This window comes from Callospermophilus lateralis, unplaced genomic scaffold (assembly GCF_048772815.1).
Source record: "Callospermophilus lateralis isolate mCalLat2 unplaced genomic scaffold, mCalLat2.hap1 Scaffold_1118, whole genome shotgun sequence".
Taxonomy (NCBI): Eukaryota; Metazoa; Chordata; class Mammalia; order Rodentia; family Sciuridae; genus Callospermophilus; species Callospermophilus lateralis.
In genome coordinates this window covers 280,180-297,208 of record NW_027511439.1, presented here as the reverse complement: position 1 = coordinate 297,208, position 17,029 = coordinate 280,180, and the positions used below count along the sequence as shown (strand labels likewise).

At 45.6% G+C, this 17,029-nt stretch overlaps 1 protein-coding gene across 1 annotated transcript; it reads left to right on the top strand.

The window, feature by feature from the left end:
• Window positions 1–338: 338 nt before the first annotated feature.
• Window positions 339–16,814, top strand: LOC143386288 (E3 ubiquitin-protein ligase TRIM58-like). Its single transcript, XM_076841480.1, has 5 exons — window positions 339–359; window positions 10,214–10,702; window positions 12,920–13,015; window positions 16,198–16,428; window positions 16,719–16,814. Exons 1-5 carry the CDS (start codon window positions 339–341, stop codon window positions 16,812–16,814), a joined length of 933 nt encoding a protein of 310 aa, XP_076697595.1.
• The last annotated feature ends 215 nt before the right edge of the window (window positions 16,815–17,029 follow it).

The window sequence follows — 17,029 nt, the reverse complement described above, 5'->3', positions numbered from 1 at the left end:
GGGATGCTGGATGCTGGAATTTAACCACATAGAAGGATTTGCTCCAAGACTGGGCGATACTTAGAAGATGTCTGGGCACACAGCCATGATACAGCTATGCCCCCAGATTCTTATAGATATTAACTACACGATCTTGGAACATGGTCTTTTCCTGCCTTGGCTTTCTCACTTTTTGTATGTGACATTATCATGTAATTAAGTAAATCTATTTACTGTTTCTTTTAAATGTAATATCCTGCTTATCTCCCTCACTTTTACAGACCCTTATATACAGCTTATATCATACTTTTATACCATTGACCTTGATCATGAATAAATTAAAAATAAATCATTTAGCCATGGGGAAGTATGATATGCAGGTTTGTGAGACCCCAATAAAAGCAAACAAGCACAGCATCCCACTAGACTAAGTTTACAGGGTTTGGGGCTCAGTTTCCCAGTTAAAGTTCCTTTTGTGGGGCGGGGTACTGGGGAATGAATTCAGGGGAACTCAACCACTGAACCACATCCCCAGCCCTATTTTGTATTTTATTTAGAGACAAAATCTCACTGACTTGCTTGACACCTTGATGTTGCTGAGGCTGGCTTTGAACTCCAAATCCTCCTGTCTCAGCCTCCTGAGCCTCTGGGATTACAGAAGTGCACCACAGCTTCTGGCTAAACTTTCTCTTGTATGTTCAAATGCAAAAAGAAACTGAACTTATTTAATCATCATTCATTGCTTAAATACTTTCAATAATAAACTCACTACAATTACTTAAATATTATTTCCAACTTCTAAAATTAGCTTCATTCGCTGGGTATGGTGGTGCATGCCTGCAATCCCAGTGGCTCTGGAGGCTGAGACAGGAGGATTGTGAGTTTAGATCCAGCCTCAGCAAAAACAAGGTACTAAGAACTCAGTGAGACCCTGTCTCTAAATAAAATACAAGGTAAGGCTGGGAATATGGTTCAGTGGTTGAGTGCTCCTGAGTTCAATGTCTGGTACAAAAAAAAAAAAAAATAGCTTCATTACATTAGCTGAAAATAATAAAGATTGCTGCCTGCTTCAGTACTAGGGCAACCATCATAACCTCAAGTCTAATTCTGTAGGTTTTTTTTTTCAAATTATATGAGAATAAACACAATCAAGAATATTATTGTTCTTTTTTAAATGTTTTTTAGATATCAATGGACCTTTATTTTGTTTATTTATATGCAGTGCTGAGAATCAAACCCAGTGCCTCACACATGCTAGATAAATGCTCTACCACTGAGCCTCTTACCCCAGCCCCTTTATTGTTCTTACATGCCATCTGCCTACAGTACATTAAATGGCTTTGATGTCTCAGGATGCCTTTTTAAGTTTTTGTTGTTGTTGTCATTACAGTTTTATATCCCAGCACATTTAGGCAAGACCATCTCTTTCCACATAGGCAGAGCAAGTTGCCTTGACAAGGAGGAATCCACAACCATAGCCAGGAAACTTTGCCCTTGGATGTGAAACACATACCATGCTGATTTTCTCCTTGAAAAGCTGCCTCATCTGCACACGCCTCCCCTGCTGTCCCTGTGGCCATCACATGGAGACCCAAGGGCTGCTGCTCTGAAAGCTGCCTTGCCCTCCTCTGACCCAAAGTCCACCTACATTTTCCTTGTGAGAGCTGGAACTTGTCTCTCCTGCTGGTGTCTGGCTCTGGGTGGAGCAGACTTCTCCTTTCAGTAACCCTGGGTATCTTGGGGACCTGGCCCTTCCGAGAATCCTTTTCCCCAATGTGTTCTATAATTTGCCAATCAAGTCTGTAATCAAAGAAAGCTAACTTCTGAGATTCCTCTGTGTCCACTGAGGCTTTGTTGTGGATAAAACGTTGAGATAGAAGCAATTCGTACATTCTTTATAAGATGGATTTAATTTCTTCTTACCTTAGAATGGGTCCCACCTTTGCTATAATATATGTATATATATATATATGTGTGTGTGTGTGTGTGTGTGTGTGTGTGTGTATGTATAGGTGTACATATCTACATGTATGTGACAGCAATGGTAGGACCATATACACACACACACACACACACACATATATGTATACATATATATATATATGTATATATATATATATGTGTGTGTGTGTGTGTGTATGTATAGGTGTACATATCTACATGTATGTGACAGCAATGGTAGGACCATATACATACACACACACACACACACATATATATATACATATGTCTAATATATATCTCCATGTTCAAACTAACTCATTCAATTAAAGAAATCTTGCAAAAGGTTATTCTTTTATTTATTTATTTATTTTTTTTTTGGTACCAGGGATTGTACTCAGGGGCACTTGACCACTGAGCTACATCCCCAGCCATATATTGTGTTTCATTTAGAGACAGGATCTCACTGAGTTGCTTAGTGCCTCACCATTGCTGAGGCTGGCTTTGAACTCCTGATCCTCCTGTCTCAGCCTCCTGAGCCATTAGGATTACAGATGTATGCCACTACACCCAGCTTAAAGCTCATTCTTGGCCTGAGGATGTAGCTCAGTTGGTAGAGTGCCTAACTCAAGTGCACAAAGCCCTGGGTTCAATCCCCAGAACCACAAAAAAAAAAAAAAAAAAAAAAAAAATCATTCTTAGTGAATCTCTCAATCTAAGAAAATGCAACATATGAATTACAGACGAATTGGAAAAGATTATCAACCCAGGTCTTAAGTATAGCGGGATTTATTTTTAATCTAAGTATGTGGAAGTCTGTCTACTTAAAATTCAATTTGTTAATACTTCTAGTGAAAGTGATTTTGAATATTTCAGTTTAAAAGAAAATGTTGAAGTATTGAATAAAGAAGTTAAAAAATAGAAACTTTTTTTTTTTTTTGCTTTTTTAATCAATCATTAATTTAAGTACCTACTACATGCCTTGACCTCTTTGGAGTATTAGGATACACAAGAGAATCACACAAATAATGTCACAGAGAAGGCTACATCATTAGTTATTTGTTGATGCTGATTTGACAGTTTTTTTAAAAAAATATGATTTATATGTATAGTTTTAGAAAATTTGGAAAATGAAAGAAACTACAGACAAAATGTATATTTCCAAATACCCAGAGTACTGTCACCCAGAGTCAGGCCCCTGGTGCTCTGCCTTAGACACTCCTCATGTGGCCCACCTACTGGGTCACACAGCAGGGATTCTAGTCTATAGTCTGTAGCTTGGCTTTTCTGCAGGTTTTTTTTTTTTTTTTTTTAATGGTTAATATCCAGCCTGACGTGGTAGCACATGCCTGTAATCCCAGTGGTTTGGGAGGCTGAGGCAGGAGGATCGTGAGTTCAAAGGCAGCCTTGGCAACTTAGCAAGGCACTAAGCAACTCAGTGAGACCCTGACTCTAAATAAAATACAAAAATAGGGCTGGGATCTGGCTCAGTGGTCGAGTGTCCCTGAGTGCCCCTAAGTGCCCCAGATACCCCTCCCTCCCAAAATAATAATAATAGTTAATGTCTGTGATAGGCCTTTTCTCTCTAGTGGGAAAATTAACATACTGTTTATGGATCCTGTTTCAGGATGGACCATTTCCATCTGATGCCATTATAGCTCTTCTAAGACCCGAGTACTTGCAGAGAGAGGCTTGGTGGGGCCTGCAAAGCAGATTGTGTATTCTTTCTTTGTCAACTGCAGAAATAAGGTGACAGACCTATGTGCAGGTCAGGCCCAGCTGGAGAAAAGGAGAAGGCCAGCTGCAGGCTTTCAAAGACCATCTCAGCTCACCTCCACAGGCCAGAGGGGCCCTGGGACGAAGCAATGTGCATAGCCACCACCAGAATGTATCAGCTGCACAAGTCAGCCCAGCTGCCCAGTGAGAGCTGGTCATGGCGGGCAGGGCATCAGGAAGCTACCAATCAATGTTCCGCCATGTCATGACAGGGTGGGCTTCCCTATCCTGCAGATGGAGACACATCGTCTCTAGAAGGAAGGGAATATTGACATGGCTTGAAATGTATAAAGTGCAGGGCACAGTGTGCATTTGTATGTTCCCACAGGATTAAAGACATCAACATGTGTGCACCCACAGGCTATGGGAACTTAATTTTGGAAGGCCCTGCTCTGTGCTCCTCTCCCACTCAGTCATTGCTATGGTGTGGCTCTTACCTCAAGAGTTCATCTGCTGGGAGTGTGGGTGAGCCCCAGAGAGATGGTGATACAGCCAACAGGGCCCAGCCAGAGCCTGTGCCAGCTGTTTGGATTTCCAGTCACCAAAAGTATCAGTTAAATTGTTCTTTTCCTTATAAAGTTAGCCCATCTCATGTATCATGTTAAAGTAATGCAAAATGAACTCATGCATTCATCTTCCCCTCTTCCTCCCAGCCCAAGTCACATGGTCATTCTTTCCAAGAACCTTTTCTTCCTGTGTGCACCATGATTTCTGATAGTGACTTAAAATAGTAATATATCCTAAGAAATGCTCATTTATAGTCATTATCTTCATAGTGGATCAAGCGTCCTGTTACTGGCTTCTCATTTTGAACGTGGCACACTTATTTTTTAATTGCATATTAATTAAGAATTATGTTGTGAAATTGGGTATGGTGTGGTCTACCTGTAATCCCAGCAACTTGGGAAACTGAGGCATGAGGATAGTGTGTTCTAGGCCAGCTTTAGCAACTTAGCAAGACACCATCTCAAAACAAGAATTTAAAAATAGGCTGGGGAAGTAATTGAATGGTAGAACACTCCTGAGTTGAATCCTCAGTAACACACGTACACACACAAGGTTACACTGTTGAACTAAAAATAAGTATCCATTTGTGCATCACACTAAATTAATACATTTACTAATGTGTAAATATTTAAATTTTATCTTGGATTAATATTTTAATTTTTTAATATTTTTCAGTAAATTTTAAAATTTTTTCTTCATAGGTACATAGTTAATTTATTGCTGCACAGAGAAGTTTGAAATTCTGAAATGAGTTAGCACCATGATATTGGTGATATTATGAGTAGCCTAGCTATGTTGTGGTAACTGCTGTAGATATTTTGGTTCAATAAAAGGAAGAATGTTCTAAAACTCAGCCTGAAGTTGCGTGGAAGACTATCCCTTGCTTAGGTATTACAGAAGGACAGATGATTTGATAGATGGGATAGGCAGTCAAGTGTTTTCTAAAATGTAATTCTATAATTTCATAGACAAAATGATCCTGAACTAAGGTGGGTACACAGTTTGTTGACAAACCTAAACTCAACTTTGTCAGTATAGGAATTGCCTCAGCACAGGGTCGCAGGGGAGGGATTTCCCAGGAGTGCTAGTCAAGGCTTTACTGCCCCAAAGCCCCAGCCACTCATCCTAACACTGCACCATTGTTAACCTGCAGAGAGGGCTTGATGTGCAATGGGTACGTTAGATGTCCAAGTCCTGCAACCTAAGTTATTGGAAGAATTATTGTCGCATATATTATTTTTATTTCTATTGTTTTATTTTAAAGGACTGTGATTATCTTAATAGTCTATGTCATTTCTTGCTGCATTGTCTGTGTACCTATTTGATCCCCTGGGCTATTATGAATAATGCTTTTCATTCTTCCCAAAAGAGTGACAGATGACATTGTATTTTATCAATATGTTAATGTCCCAGGGTAAATTGGGCAAAATTACTTCTTTTAAAAATTAGAACTGTTCTCTGGAATCAAGTAACTGAGTAAAACTAGTGAATTAGCTGAAGCAACCAGCCACAGAGGATAAATGAACAGGCTCAAAACCACCAGTCACTCTTTCCAGGACAGTCACATCCTGAAACTGGCAGCCCACTTGCTGTTATCCTTGTCACCACCGGGCTCATAACTAGAGAGGGAGCCTCACAGAGGAACAGTTCTGTCTGGAACACACCCTGGAGATAAGGAAACTCAGAACAATTAGCCCCTGTAGACGACAGTGTCCCCAGAGACCTGTGTGGCTGGGGAGCCGGTCTTTGGAAAACCATCCGCTGGGTCACATCAGAGCTACAATCTCCACTCTTAGTTTCCACCACGCCTTACGTAGAAGCCATGTCACCACAGGGCACAGGCAGAGAAATCCGTGTGAGCACCAGGGTCACTGCAGGGGCAGGTGGGAACATGGGATTTTTAAGTCTCAGCTTCAAACTGCTCTTGGGACAGTCACGGGATTGCAGGTGCTACATCAATAGAATGAAGCTCCAAGGGACACCAAGGGACAAGAACTAGTGATGGTTACACAAGCCATTCAAGGTCCCATCCCACCAGGCAGCTTAGGAGGTAAGGGAGGCCCACGGGGAAGAGGCCAAAGCAGGCACAGCAGGGCCACCCCACACCAGGTGGTGAACCTGCTAGGCGCAGGGTAGACAAAGGGCATTCACCAGGGCAGGGATGGCTTCCGGATGTAGCTGCTGGGACAGGGCTGTCACCACCACATGCACCTAGGAAGATCAGCTCTTCAGAGTAATTTTACTTGTAAAGTTCAATTTTGGATGAATATTGCTTTTGAAGGGCCTAATTAGGGTCACCTAACAAAAGCTGTGTACGGTGAAATGTTTAGGAGATTATCATTGTTTTCAACAATATTGATGTATTTAATATCACTGACTCTATGTTTAAAAATAGGATTGTAAATTTTTAAAAATATATTTTTTTAGTTGTAGTTGGACACAATACCTTTATTTATTTATTTTATGGGGTGCTGAGACTTGAACCCAGTGTCTCACAAATGCTAGGTAGGCACTGAGCTACAGCCCCAGCTCCCAGGATAGTAAATTTTTTGTTAAGTGTATTTCACCCCATTAAAAAAAAAAATGTCAGGATTACAAAGGCAGGGTGCAATTGCTTAAGTGGAAACAAACAGAGACATTTTAACAACCCCAAGCTGGAGGGAAATGCTGAGTCATACCTGGTGCTCTTGAGGTCTCAGCTCAGGCTGTGGGGCTGGGAGATTGTGGATCCCTCAAGCAGAGAGGAGGGTTGAGGGCCTTGGCCAATAGGGCTTCTTGTAAACAGGAGGCTGTGCAGAGACCAGGAGCCCACCCCTGGAAGGAAGTTAAGGCCAGCAGCAGAGGAGAACGTGGGTTCTGTATTCCAGCCAGCTGATGGCCTCAGAGGAGGCAGGCCAGGGAGGCTAGAGGAGGAGTGGAGGATGGGCAGGGTTCCCCCTGGGAGATCCTAAACTCTGCCCCCTAGGTCAGTCAGGATTAGGGTCAGGAATGGAGAGGCTGAGCATCAGAAACAGGTTAACAACAAGGAGTATTGGCACAAAGATTGTTTAGCCTGAAAGAGAGACAGTGAGAAACAGGAATTTAAGTTAAATAATCAGATGCCCAGGAGGAGCTTCCCATGGGGCTACTATCATTCACCCCACCACTGGCCCACTCCTAAGGGAACTTTGTTTTTAAGGACAATGTTATAGACCTCATTAGCCTCCCAGTGTCAGAAAACAAGCTTAAGAAGCAATTTTATGCCTGGCCCTGTGGTGCACGCCCTAATTACAGCGGTTTGGGAGGCTGAAATGGGAGGATTGGGAGTTCAAAGTGATTCTTATCAACTTAGTGAGGCCCTAAGCAACCCAGCAAGACCCTGTCTCCAAATAAAATGTTAAAAAAAAAAAGCTGGGGATGTGGCTCAGTGGTTAAGCACCACTGGGCTCAAGCTCTGGTGCTAAAAAAAGAAAAAGAAAGAAAGAAAGAAAACACTTTGAGCTTTGTGCTTAACAGCTCTAAAACAGTAAGTGAGCTCCCCTACCTCACCTCAACCTCCTAAAAAGCACCATGATCCCACCAGAAATGGTGACCTTTCCTTAGCTTGCCAGTCAGATGGGGGTGTCTGGGTTCAAATGACCCTAATAATCAACTTATCCATGCACGTAAGCCAATAGTTGCTTTATTGTATTTCAAGTTTTGTGAATTAGATATTCCAGCCTCTGCCAGAGCCATGGGGACAGAACAAGATCATACAGTAACACATAGAATGACACAGATGTCATGTTGGATGAATAATGGTCACCTTTGAATTCTCTCCCACCTTCTAAACTGCCCCCCTACCCCCGCTTGCTAGTATTTGCTGAGTGTCATATGTGCCACTCACTCTATGACGTCCCGAGCACATGGCAGTGAAAACAGGAGCCGGCCCCGACCTGAGGCAGCTCATCTTCTGACTCATTATCCTTGCTCCACTTATTTTGTCATCTCTTTTTCTGTCTTTAGTTAAATATATCCAGCTTATGCCAGGACCTCTCTTTGGCATGTGGTGCCTCTTAGCTCATGTGACCCTCTGCCAAGCCTCTTAAGGGGGCCGCAGCCCTGACCTCCAGTGTGAGATGAAATGCAGCAGGGAAAGTGACCCAGCTCGTCCCAGCCTCTTAGCAAGTGGCACAGCCTGCAACCTGGAAGCAGGTCAGCTTCTCAAATTTCAGGCCCGCGGCCCTTTCCCTTTCTTCTCAAACCTCACATCTTCAGTGTCCTGCTCGCACCTGAAGTGCCAATCCATTTCACCTCTCCACCTCACCTTTGGGCAGGCAACCTCAGGGTCCTTTAGACCCCACTGACTCCCAAAGCCCAGGCCAGGATTTGTGCTCATAGGCATGAACCTTGGAGGACAGGCCAGGGCTTGAGTCATCTGGCCCAGCCACTCCCTGCAAACTTATCTTGCTGCCACTCCTCAGGCCCAGCATGAGCCTGGCTGGCCGCCTCTGGCCACCTGGTGCCCCAGCTGCCTTCCTCCACAGCCCACTGTGTGCACTGGTGGGGGATCTACCTGCAGCTTCACTCGCCCCCACACATCAGCAGACCTGGCAAGGTCTGCCTGGGCCCTGCAGGCCACTGTAGAGTCCTCTGCTATATTCCTGCAGGACCGGTGGGTGATGTAATAACTTGTAATGACACATTGGCCTGACTCTGTGCTCATCTCTCCCAGTGGACCTCAAGGCTGCTTGAGAGATGAGGTCCTGGCTCTTTTCCTCATCCTCACACCTCAGGCCCCAGGGTTCCGTGGCTACCAATAAACACAAACATGCACAGACAGACTGATTTGCCAGAAGCATGACCCACTGTCACCTTAAAACTCATCCATAGTGAAATTACACTTTGCTCAGATGACAGACACTCCTACCCACCTGCCAGCCTTCTGGATGACATTAAAGACCTCACTGTACTGCTCCCCTTGGGGGAGCAGGTCCTTGGTTAATCCCCTACCTGCTCTTGTCTCAGTCCCCCAAGTGTCCTTTCCAACAAATACCTTGGATGACCTCTTTCTCACTTCCAGTGTATGTGTTGCCCCAGTTGTAACACACCAGTCAGCAAATGGGTGCCATTTTTTTAAATATTTATTTTTTATGTGATGCTGAGGGCGGAACCCAGTGCCTCCCACGTGCTAGGCATGTGCTCTACCATTGAGCTACAACCTCAGTCCTGTCCCGGTGCCACATTTTTTAAACCTTCAGAATTGTTGCTGGGCTGTAGATCTATCATCATTATATGCATCTATTCAGTATCTCCTCTTCAGTGGTCTCATTTCTTTATCATTAGGTAATTCACAGAAGATAGAAAAACTGAAGTTCGGTGGAAAGAAGATTAAGAAGATTAAGAAAGAAGATTAAGAAAGAAGATTAAGAAAAATGAGCATATTATATAAAGAAAAAGATTTAAATAATGACTGTGCTATAGGAAGCCATGGAGTGGATCAGCAATAAGGAGAGGAAGGAGCTCAGTTATTCTTCAAATCTCCAGACCCTGGAAATGTTAGTAGCTGCTCCACTGTGAAGGTGCAAGGCCTGGACTCCAGGGAGAAAGGCTCAGGGTGGGTTCACCCCTTAGGCACGTGTGTGCCTCCGTGTCAAGTTCACCTGGAATATCTTGCAGACCACAGAACCGGGCTACAATCAGCTAATTCCCTTCATCGATGCACTTCAGGATACTTTTGTAAAATTTTGTTAAAATTTGGACTTTTAAACTTTTGAGATAAGTAGTCAAATCTCAATAATGTTTCCCTTTCAGATGACTTAAATGTTGCATTACATCAAAGCACTCAACTAAAAATATTCCGTGGAAGGAAGAATGAGGAAGAGAGAAAGAGCTCAGCTTCCTAGGAGGTGAGGATTACTTGAATGTCAATTTCACCCCTGCGGTTGACGGTGTCTGAGTTGTAAATCATCAGCAGAAGTGGTTAATTAAGAGTCTTGAACCCCAGCCAGCGATAACCCATCCTGGCCATGAGCCCTTCTCTTGGTGCCAGGAGACAGAGGAGATAACCGGCGCCACGGGGCAGCGGCAGCCACGCGGCCAGGCGAGGCCAGCACCATGGCCTCCAGGGCGCCCCGGGGAGAGTCTCCGGGAGGAGGCCCGGTGCTCCGTGTGCCTGGATTTCCTGCAGGACCCCATAAGCGTGGACTGCGGCCACAGCTTCTGCCTCCGGTGCATCTCGGAGTTCTGTGAGAAGTCAGAGAGCGCGCAGGACTACGTATACGCCTGTCCTCAGTGCCGCGGCCCCTTCAGGCCCGAGAACTTTCGGCCCAACCGGCAGCTGGCCAGCCTGGTGGACAGCGTGCTGCAGCTCGGGATGGGCGCGGAGCCCGCGGGGGCGCGCCAGTGCGAGCGGCACGGCGAGGACCTGAGCCGCTTTTGCGAGGAGGACCAGGCACTCCTGTGCTGGGTCTGCGACACCACGCCCGAACACCAGGGCCACCACACGGCGCCTCTGCGGGAGGCCGCCAGGAGCTACCAGGTGAGCGCAGGAGCCCGGGGTGCCAAGCGGGGCCGCGGGCCGCTCGTGTAGGGCGGAAGGCATCGGGGCACAGAGCTCCCGGCCCGCCGGGTCGTCCTGCCTCGGCTCCGGCTAGCAGCGCGCGACCGGCTGCCGAGCGCAGGACCCTCGGTCCCTGGCTTTCAAGCTGGTCTTCCCGATCCCGAGCGGGCGGGCTGTGCGTGAGTCTCCGTGACAGCCCTGCACCTCTGTCTACTCGCTTCCACTGATGGGATTCCTAGGGCACGGCGTTTGCCGGGTGTCTGTCTAGGTCCCTTAACACGGGCATTAAGGCCACCCTCTGGCTCGGACCTTCGTGAGGAATAGCGTCTGCTCGGGCCTGGACTGTCTGGGTTCCCTGAAGGAGGGGGCCACTCGACTCCACACGAAGGTCTGGATACTGAGGACTTGAGCATTCCCCTGAGGAGGTGCTTGACCCCAAGAGCAATCCGAGGGACTCTGCCCAGGTGTCTTCCCACAGGTGCCCACGGGTCCTGGGACATACTCTAAACACGTGCCTGTCCCGGCATCTGGAACAGCTGCTAGCACAGAAGAGGTCAAAGCTGTCTTTTTAATCTACTGGCACAGTTGGCCAAAGCACTCCGTGACACTGTAATAAGTTCCAAGCACCAGCTTTCTTAAAGCATTCATTTATTTATTCTATTTGTTTGTTTTAAGTTAAGGACTGGGGTATTCACCAGTCAACATTCATCTGGACAATCTTGGAAATTTCTCTCTTGATTTTTCCTCTTGATTTCTGTTATCCTCTACAAATTACAGGTACTAGGCGCTTTCTAGCCTACCTGAAAAGTCAAGTATGCTCCTGTCTGTCTAAATCCCCAAGGTACCATACAGAACATGGCTGCTGTGATATCGCTAAAGATATTCTCTGTTTTCAGTAATCAACTAGATAAAAAATAAGTACCATCCAAACTCCTTGGCCTGTCAATCACGACTTTCTAGGTTCTGAAGTCCCCTTCCTTCTGCTCTTATCCAAGCCAAACATGGGACCCAGCAAAATTAGCCCTAGTCACTCTTGTCCCCAAACATGCCTCTTCTTTCACCTCCTTGCTTTTGCTCAGTGTCTTTGGTCCCAGGGAGCTTTCCTCCATCTACAAGTGAGAATGGCTCTATTCCTTACAAACACCAAACATATGCCTCTTTTTATTCTGATGCCACCATGAATTCTAATGTTACTTTATGTGTACTTTATATAGAGTATTATAATATTTTAAAGTGAATGATATATATGTAAGATTTATTGAGTAAGTTTAAAGGTAGAATTTGTATTATTTTCTACTGAAAACATATTTCTGTATGTGTTTTTATGGGAGCTTCCTGTTTTAAAAAGAAAGGCATGTATTTGCCTCTTGGAAGGCTCTTATCATTGAAGAGAGATGTAATTTCTGGGTTTTTGTTTGTTTGATTGTTTGGTAGGCTTTTTTATACTTATTTTACTCCTTTAATATGTACAGAATATTGTGTTTTTCACCTAAAATATTTTATTTTTATTTCATTTATTAATTTATTTAATGATACCAAGGATTGAACCCTGGGACTTTACCACTGAGCCACATCCTCAGACTTTTTATTTTTTTATTTTGAGATAGGGTCTCACAAAGTTGCTTAGGGCGGTGTTAAATTGCTGAGGCTGACCTTGAATTTGAGATCCTCCTGCCTTACCCTCTAACTTGTTGAGATTATGGGCATGCACCACTGCACCTGACTTCATTTAACATATTTTAACCAACAAGATTTATTTTTGGTGAAATACCATGACTTATAGTACTAATAACAAACACACTTTTCTCATCATAATTAATAAGAAATTGTATTACTCTTCAACCTAGCACCAATAGATGACATTTCACCTAATGATGTCTTCATTTCCCTCCATCTATTTTTTACATATTCATTATAAGCATTTTTTTCAAAATTGGCACCGTTATAAAATGTACTTATTTGACATTGTAATTCTATTTCTTGTCATTAAGTTTCCTATCATGTTGATGTAAAATGTTTTGCCACTCATTTTTACATTTTAGTCATTGTAGTTTTACTATCGTAATGGTGCAAGGAGCACGATTTTAGATGAATCTTTGCATCTGGTATTAACTGAGTTACCAGTGAAGGTGTCCACCTGCATTCTAGGGAATTTTCCAGTTGATCCTGCAGGTCCTCGAAGTCTGCTCCACACAGGTGAAGCTGCAGATGGCGCTGGAGCTGGTGAGGAAGGAGATGGAGGAGGCCCTGATGCAGGAAGCCAACATGGGGAGCAAGACTGTGCTGTGGAAAGTAGTCTGGGTAGTCTTGAGTCTGGGGAGCTGCAGGCACCACCCTCTTCCTGAGTCTCCATTTGTTGAGAGCCACAGTTTACTCAGAATGAGGCCTGGCATTTTTGCCAGATGGAATGGTTGAAAGGTGACCCTGCTCCAGGATTAGGGCGGCTCCAGGGATTAGGGTGGATCCTGCTGGGAATAGGGCGGCTCCAGGATTAGGGCGGATCCTGCTGCCTCTAGTTAGGGCGCCCGCTACTTTGGAGTTCCTTTGGAGTTACTTTTGAGTTCTCGCGGGTTCGGCGCAGAGCCTGGTGGAGGCAGTGTGTTCCCTGGAAGTGTGTGTAGAGTGCTGGTGATAGTTCGAGAATAAAGGTTGCTGTTTGAACCTACAAGGCTGTGTGGCGGCTCGGTTATTTTGTGCCCAGCCAGACTGCGGCATTCATTCTTCAGCGAGCTTGCCATTTATTTAGGCCCTCCATAGAAACATCTCATGGCCATCCTGAATTGTCCCAGACCCCAAATGACATTGTTCATTTTTGTTTTTTCCTCTGTCAGCAGGACCCTATCCAGATTATAAATAGTTTTACTCTCTTGATCTAACTGTGAAACTCACTGCTGGGGTGGGTGCCACCACCTGCTACTATAGTGTCAAACTGTATTTGTCAACTGTATTTGACAGTTAAATAATGAATGCCACAGGCTTGGTAACAGATGTGGTGCAGTTCCCAGGGACCATCTATACAAGGAGGGAATTGGAGCCTTCAGCCTCCTTGGGTCATCCATCCACGGTCCCCTCTTTCTGCACCTCAGCAGCCCCTCCCCCCTTGGTTTTCTCCTACATTTCATTTACTCACAGTGGCTGTGAACCTGGACCACATTCCCTCCTCTCCAGTTCCACAGCTGGAGAGGCTTTGAGTCACCAGGCTTGCTGATGCCATTCATGGCAGAGGCTGGAATGTTGCTTGGCCCCCTACAGTGTCCAGAGAAGTAACTGCACCCCTCAAGAGTGAATTGTAGGTCAAACCTGCCACAGTGCCAAGGCTGTGAACCACATATAGTGTCATGTTGGATGGGTTTATTAGGTACACAGCACAGTATATAACATGATCAGATATATTTTATAGAATATTCCTCTTCTTTCTCCTCCAAGTCACCCTGCTAGAATCATTCTTTATATTATTTTCTTCCTCAAAAATTTAGTTTGATACACTATCTTCATACAGATATTTTCATAAGGACCTCTATTTATTTATTTATTTATTTATTGTGCTGGGCATTGAACCCAAGGTGCTCTGCAATTGAGCTACGTCCACAGCCCTTTTTACTTTTTATTTTGAAACAGGTCCCACTAAGCTGTAGAAGGTGGCCTCAAACTTGTGATCCTCCAGCCTCAGTGAGTCACTGGAATTACAGTGCACCACTGTACCTGGCTCACAAGGACCATTTTTGCTACATTTTTCTTATGAAATAAGTCTTATCTTCTCCTATTGCTATGTCTATTATAGGTAAAATTAAGCACTGATTCACAATCTTTATTATTTAAAGGTAATAATATTTAATTTTTTTAAATATTGGCCTGACCACAGATTTATGAAATCAGGAACCCAAGTGCAAGATCTGAATTCCCGCATTTTAAAACCTCCAACGCATGTCATAACATAGAAGTGATGCTAACATATCTCGTTCAGAGGCAAGTAGCCATGTCTGAACTTCTTGGTCGTTCATGTTCACATGAGCTAGAACCATCAGGCACAGGCTTGATGGAAACCAGCTCTAAGTTATGCAGCAGCACTTCTTTTTCCTTCATATCCAGAGGAGGTTGTGGCACTCAAGAGGGTGACGTGAAGGAAGCTGGGCTGCCGCGGCCCCTCCACCCTGTCATCCCTGGTGCACCCCTGGACTCCCCTCCCTGTGGTAGTGCTTAGCCCTCTCTCCAGCAGCCTGCCCTGGGAGACAGTGTGCATTTCTATGCCTCTCAGGAATCAGAATGTGGAATGCAGAGTCAGTGTCCCTGAGGAGGAAGCCAAGAGTGTATGAATCAGTGATTTAGAAAATGGTAAAGGAGGTAGGAATGCAAAATGGGAAGAAGGAAGTGGGAGACCTTGGCGCTGTGGCCAGTGGGCCCTCAGCTCCTTGTCAGGAGGAATAGGCACTGTCCCCGCAGGCTGTCGCTCAACAGCACTCAGCCTCTGCGGTGGATGGCGGCAGCAGGCAGCACCTCTCCTAGAGGGGCGATCCAAAGTCCAAAGTACCTCCAGACATTTGGGGAGAACTATTATTTGGATACAAATATATAAATATATATCTTTTATAATAATTTTGATGATAATTTATGTCTTTCAGTTAAACCAAGAAACTATCAGGTTTAAAACAAAACAGACAACCCAAGGGGCAGATGCTTTGGGAGGGTGACTTGCCGCTCATGCTCAGTTTAAAGCTGGGTTTCTAGCTACTAATTTCAAGAGAATAACATTTAGATGCGATCCCCTGCGCACAGTGTGATCCTTAGGTTCAGTCAGACATCTCCCTGTGAGGGCCAGGTGTGCCTCAGGGGCAGAGCGCTTGCCCAGCCTGAGTGAAGCCAGGGGTTCTGTCCTCAGCACCAGGAAAGCAACAACAAGAGCCGTGATGGGAGATTTGGGTAGGGGCTGGTGTATTAGCCTGGAGTGAGTTGCCTGCGTGGCAGTTAGTTCTTCTGGGCTCTGCAGAGGACATGGCCTTGTGCTGGTTTCTTGCTTCTCCTGGGACAAGAGAACATCTGTGTGTTCTCCTGTCACATTGTCCCTCACAGACCAGGCCTTCTGCTCTTCCTGGCCACCCATCCAGCAGCAGAGCCAGCACCTCTGCTGTGGGGCCACACAGGCTCTCGGAGGTGCCCAGATGATCCCCACGCTTCTCTTTCTGCTGCATTTGACTCGTGATATTGAAACCCACACGTCAAAGGCCTTGCCTCCGGCCCTGCAGCACAAGGGGGCCCACAGCCACAGTCTTCCCAGACTCTGAGCTTAAAAACCCCACCGGCCACCTCTCCTGTTCCCGGCCTCTTTTCTGAGGTCCTTCCCAGAGGTGCAGAGTGAGGGGGGGGGGTTTAGGGGTGGGAGGTGATGCGGGACGTCCCTTCTCTGGCTGCCCATCCCACAAGTGAGGCAGGCCCCCCACACCTTGCCCCAGCCCTGATGGGGTCTCCTGTTGCTCCAGGAGAAGGTGGAGATCCAGCGGCAGCGCTTCAGGTTGGAGTTTGAGAAGCACCGCGGCTTTCTGGCCCTTGAAGAGCAGCTGCAGCTATGGAGGCTGGAGGAGGAGGAGAGAGCCACCCTGCAGAGACTGAGGGACAGTAAGGACCAGCTGGCCCAGCACAGCAAGGCCCTCAAGGAGCTGGCAGAGGAGCTGGAGGAGAGGTGCCAGCGCCCAGCCCTGGGGCTGCTGGAGGTGAGGCGGCCTCAGGAGGCCAGGCCCACAGAGGCTGAGGGGATGGGGACAAGCCTTGGCATGGGACACAAAGGCACCCAGCTCTCTAGGACAGAGCTCAGTAGTACTTCCTTAGAAGTCATCTTATGACCAAATACTGGGCCCTGAGTCAGGAGGCACCCAGAGGACCATTTAGCTCATGCAAAAGACAAAAACTTCAATACGTGATGAGTTAAAATTAATTATTTATGGAATCGTGGGGCAAGGACAAGCTGTACCATTCTGGCTGAGAAACCATCCTTTTGTCAAAGATGATATTGCTGATTTTCATGAATGTTCAACGCCCAAAGCCTCTGGCAGCCCATTTCATGGAAAATAGCCAGAAGTATGAGCAGTGCTTCACCTAGTCCAGCTTGAAATTCCCGTGTTAAGTCCTAAGGGGAGTGTATGGTGGGAGTATATGAACTCTTGTGCTGATTTCTCAATCTGTTGGGACTTCAAAGCAGCCTTTTTAAAGTTTTAATTGGAGACAGGGTTTCACTCAGAGGCCCAGGCTGGCCTTGAACCACCCCCTCCTGCCCCAGCCTCCTCAGGGTCTGAGGGTCACAGACACAGCTGTTCC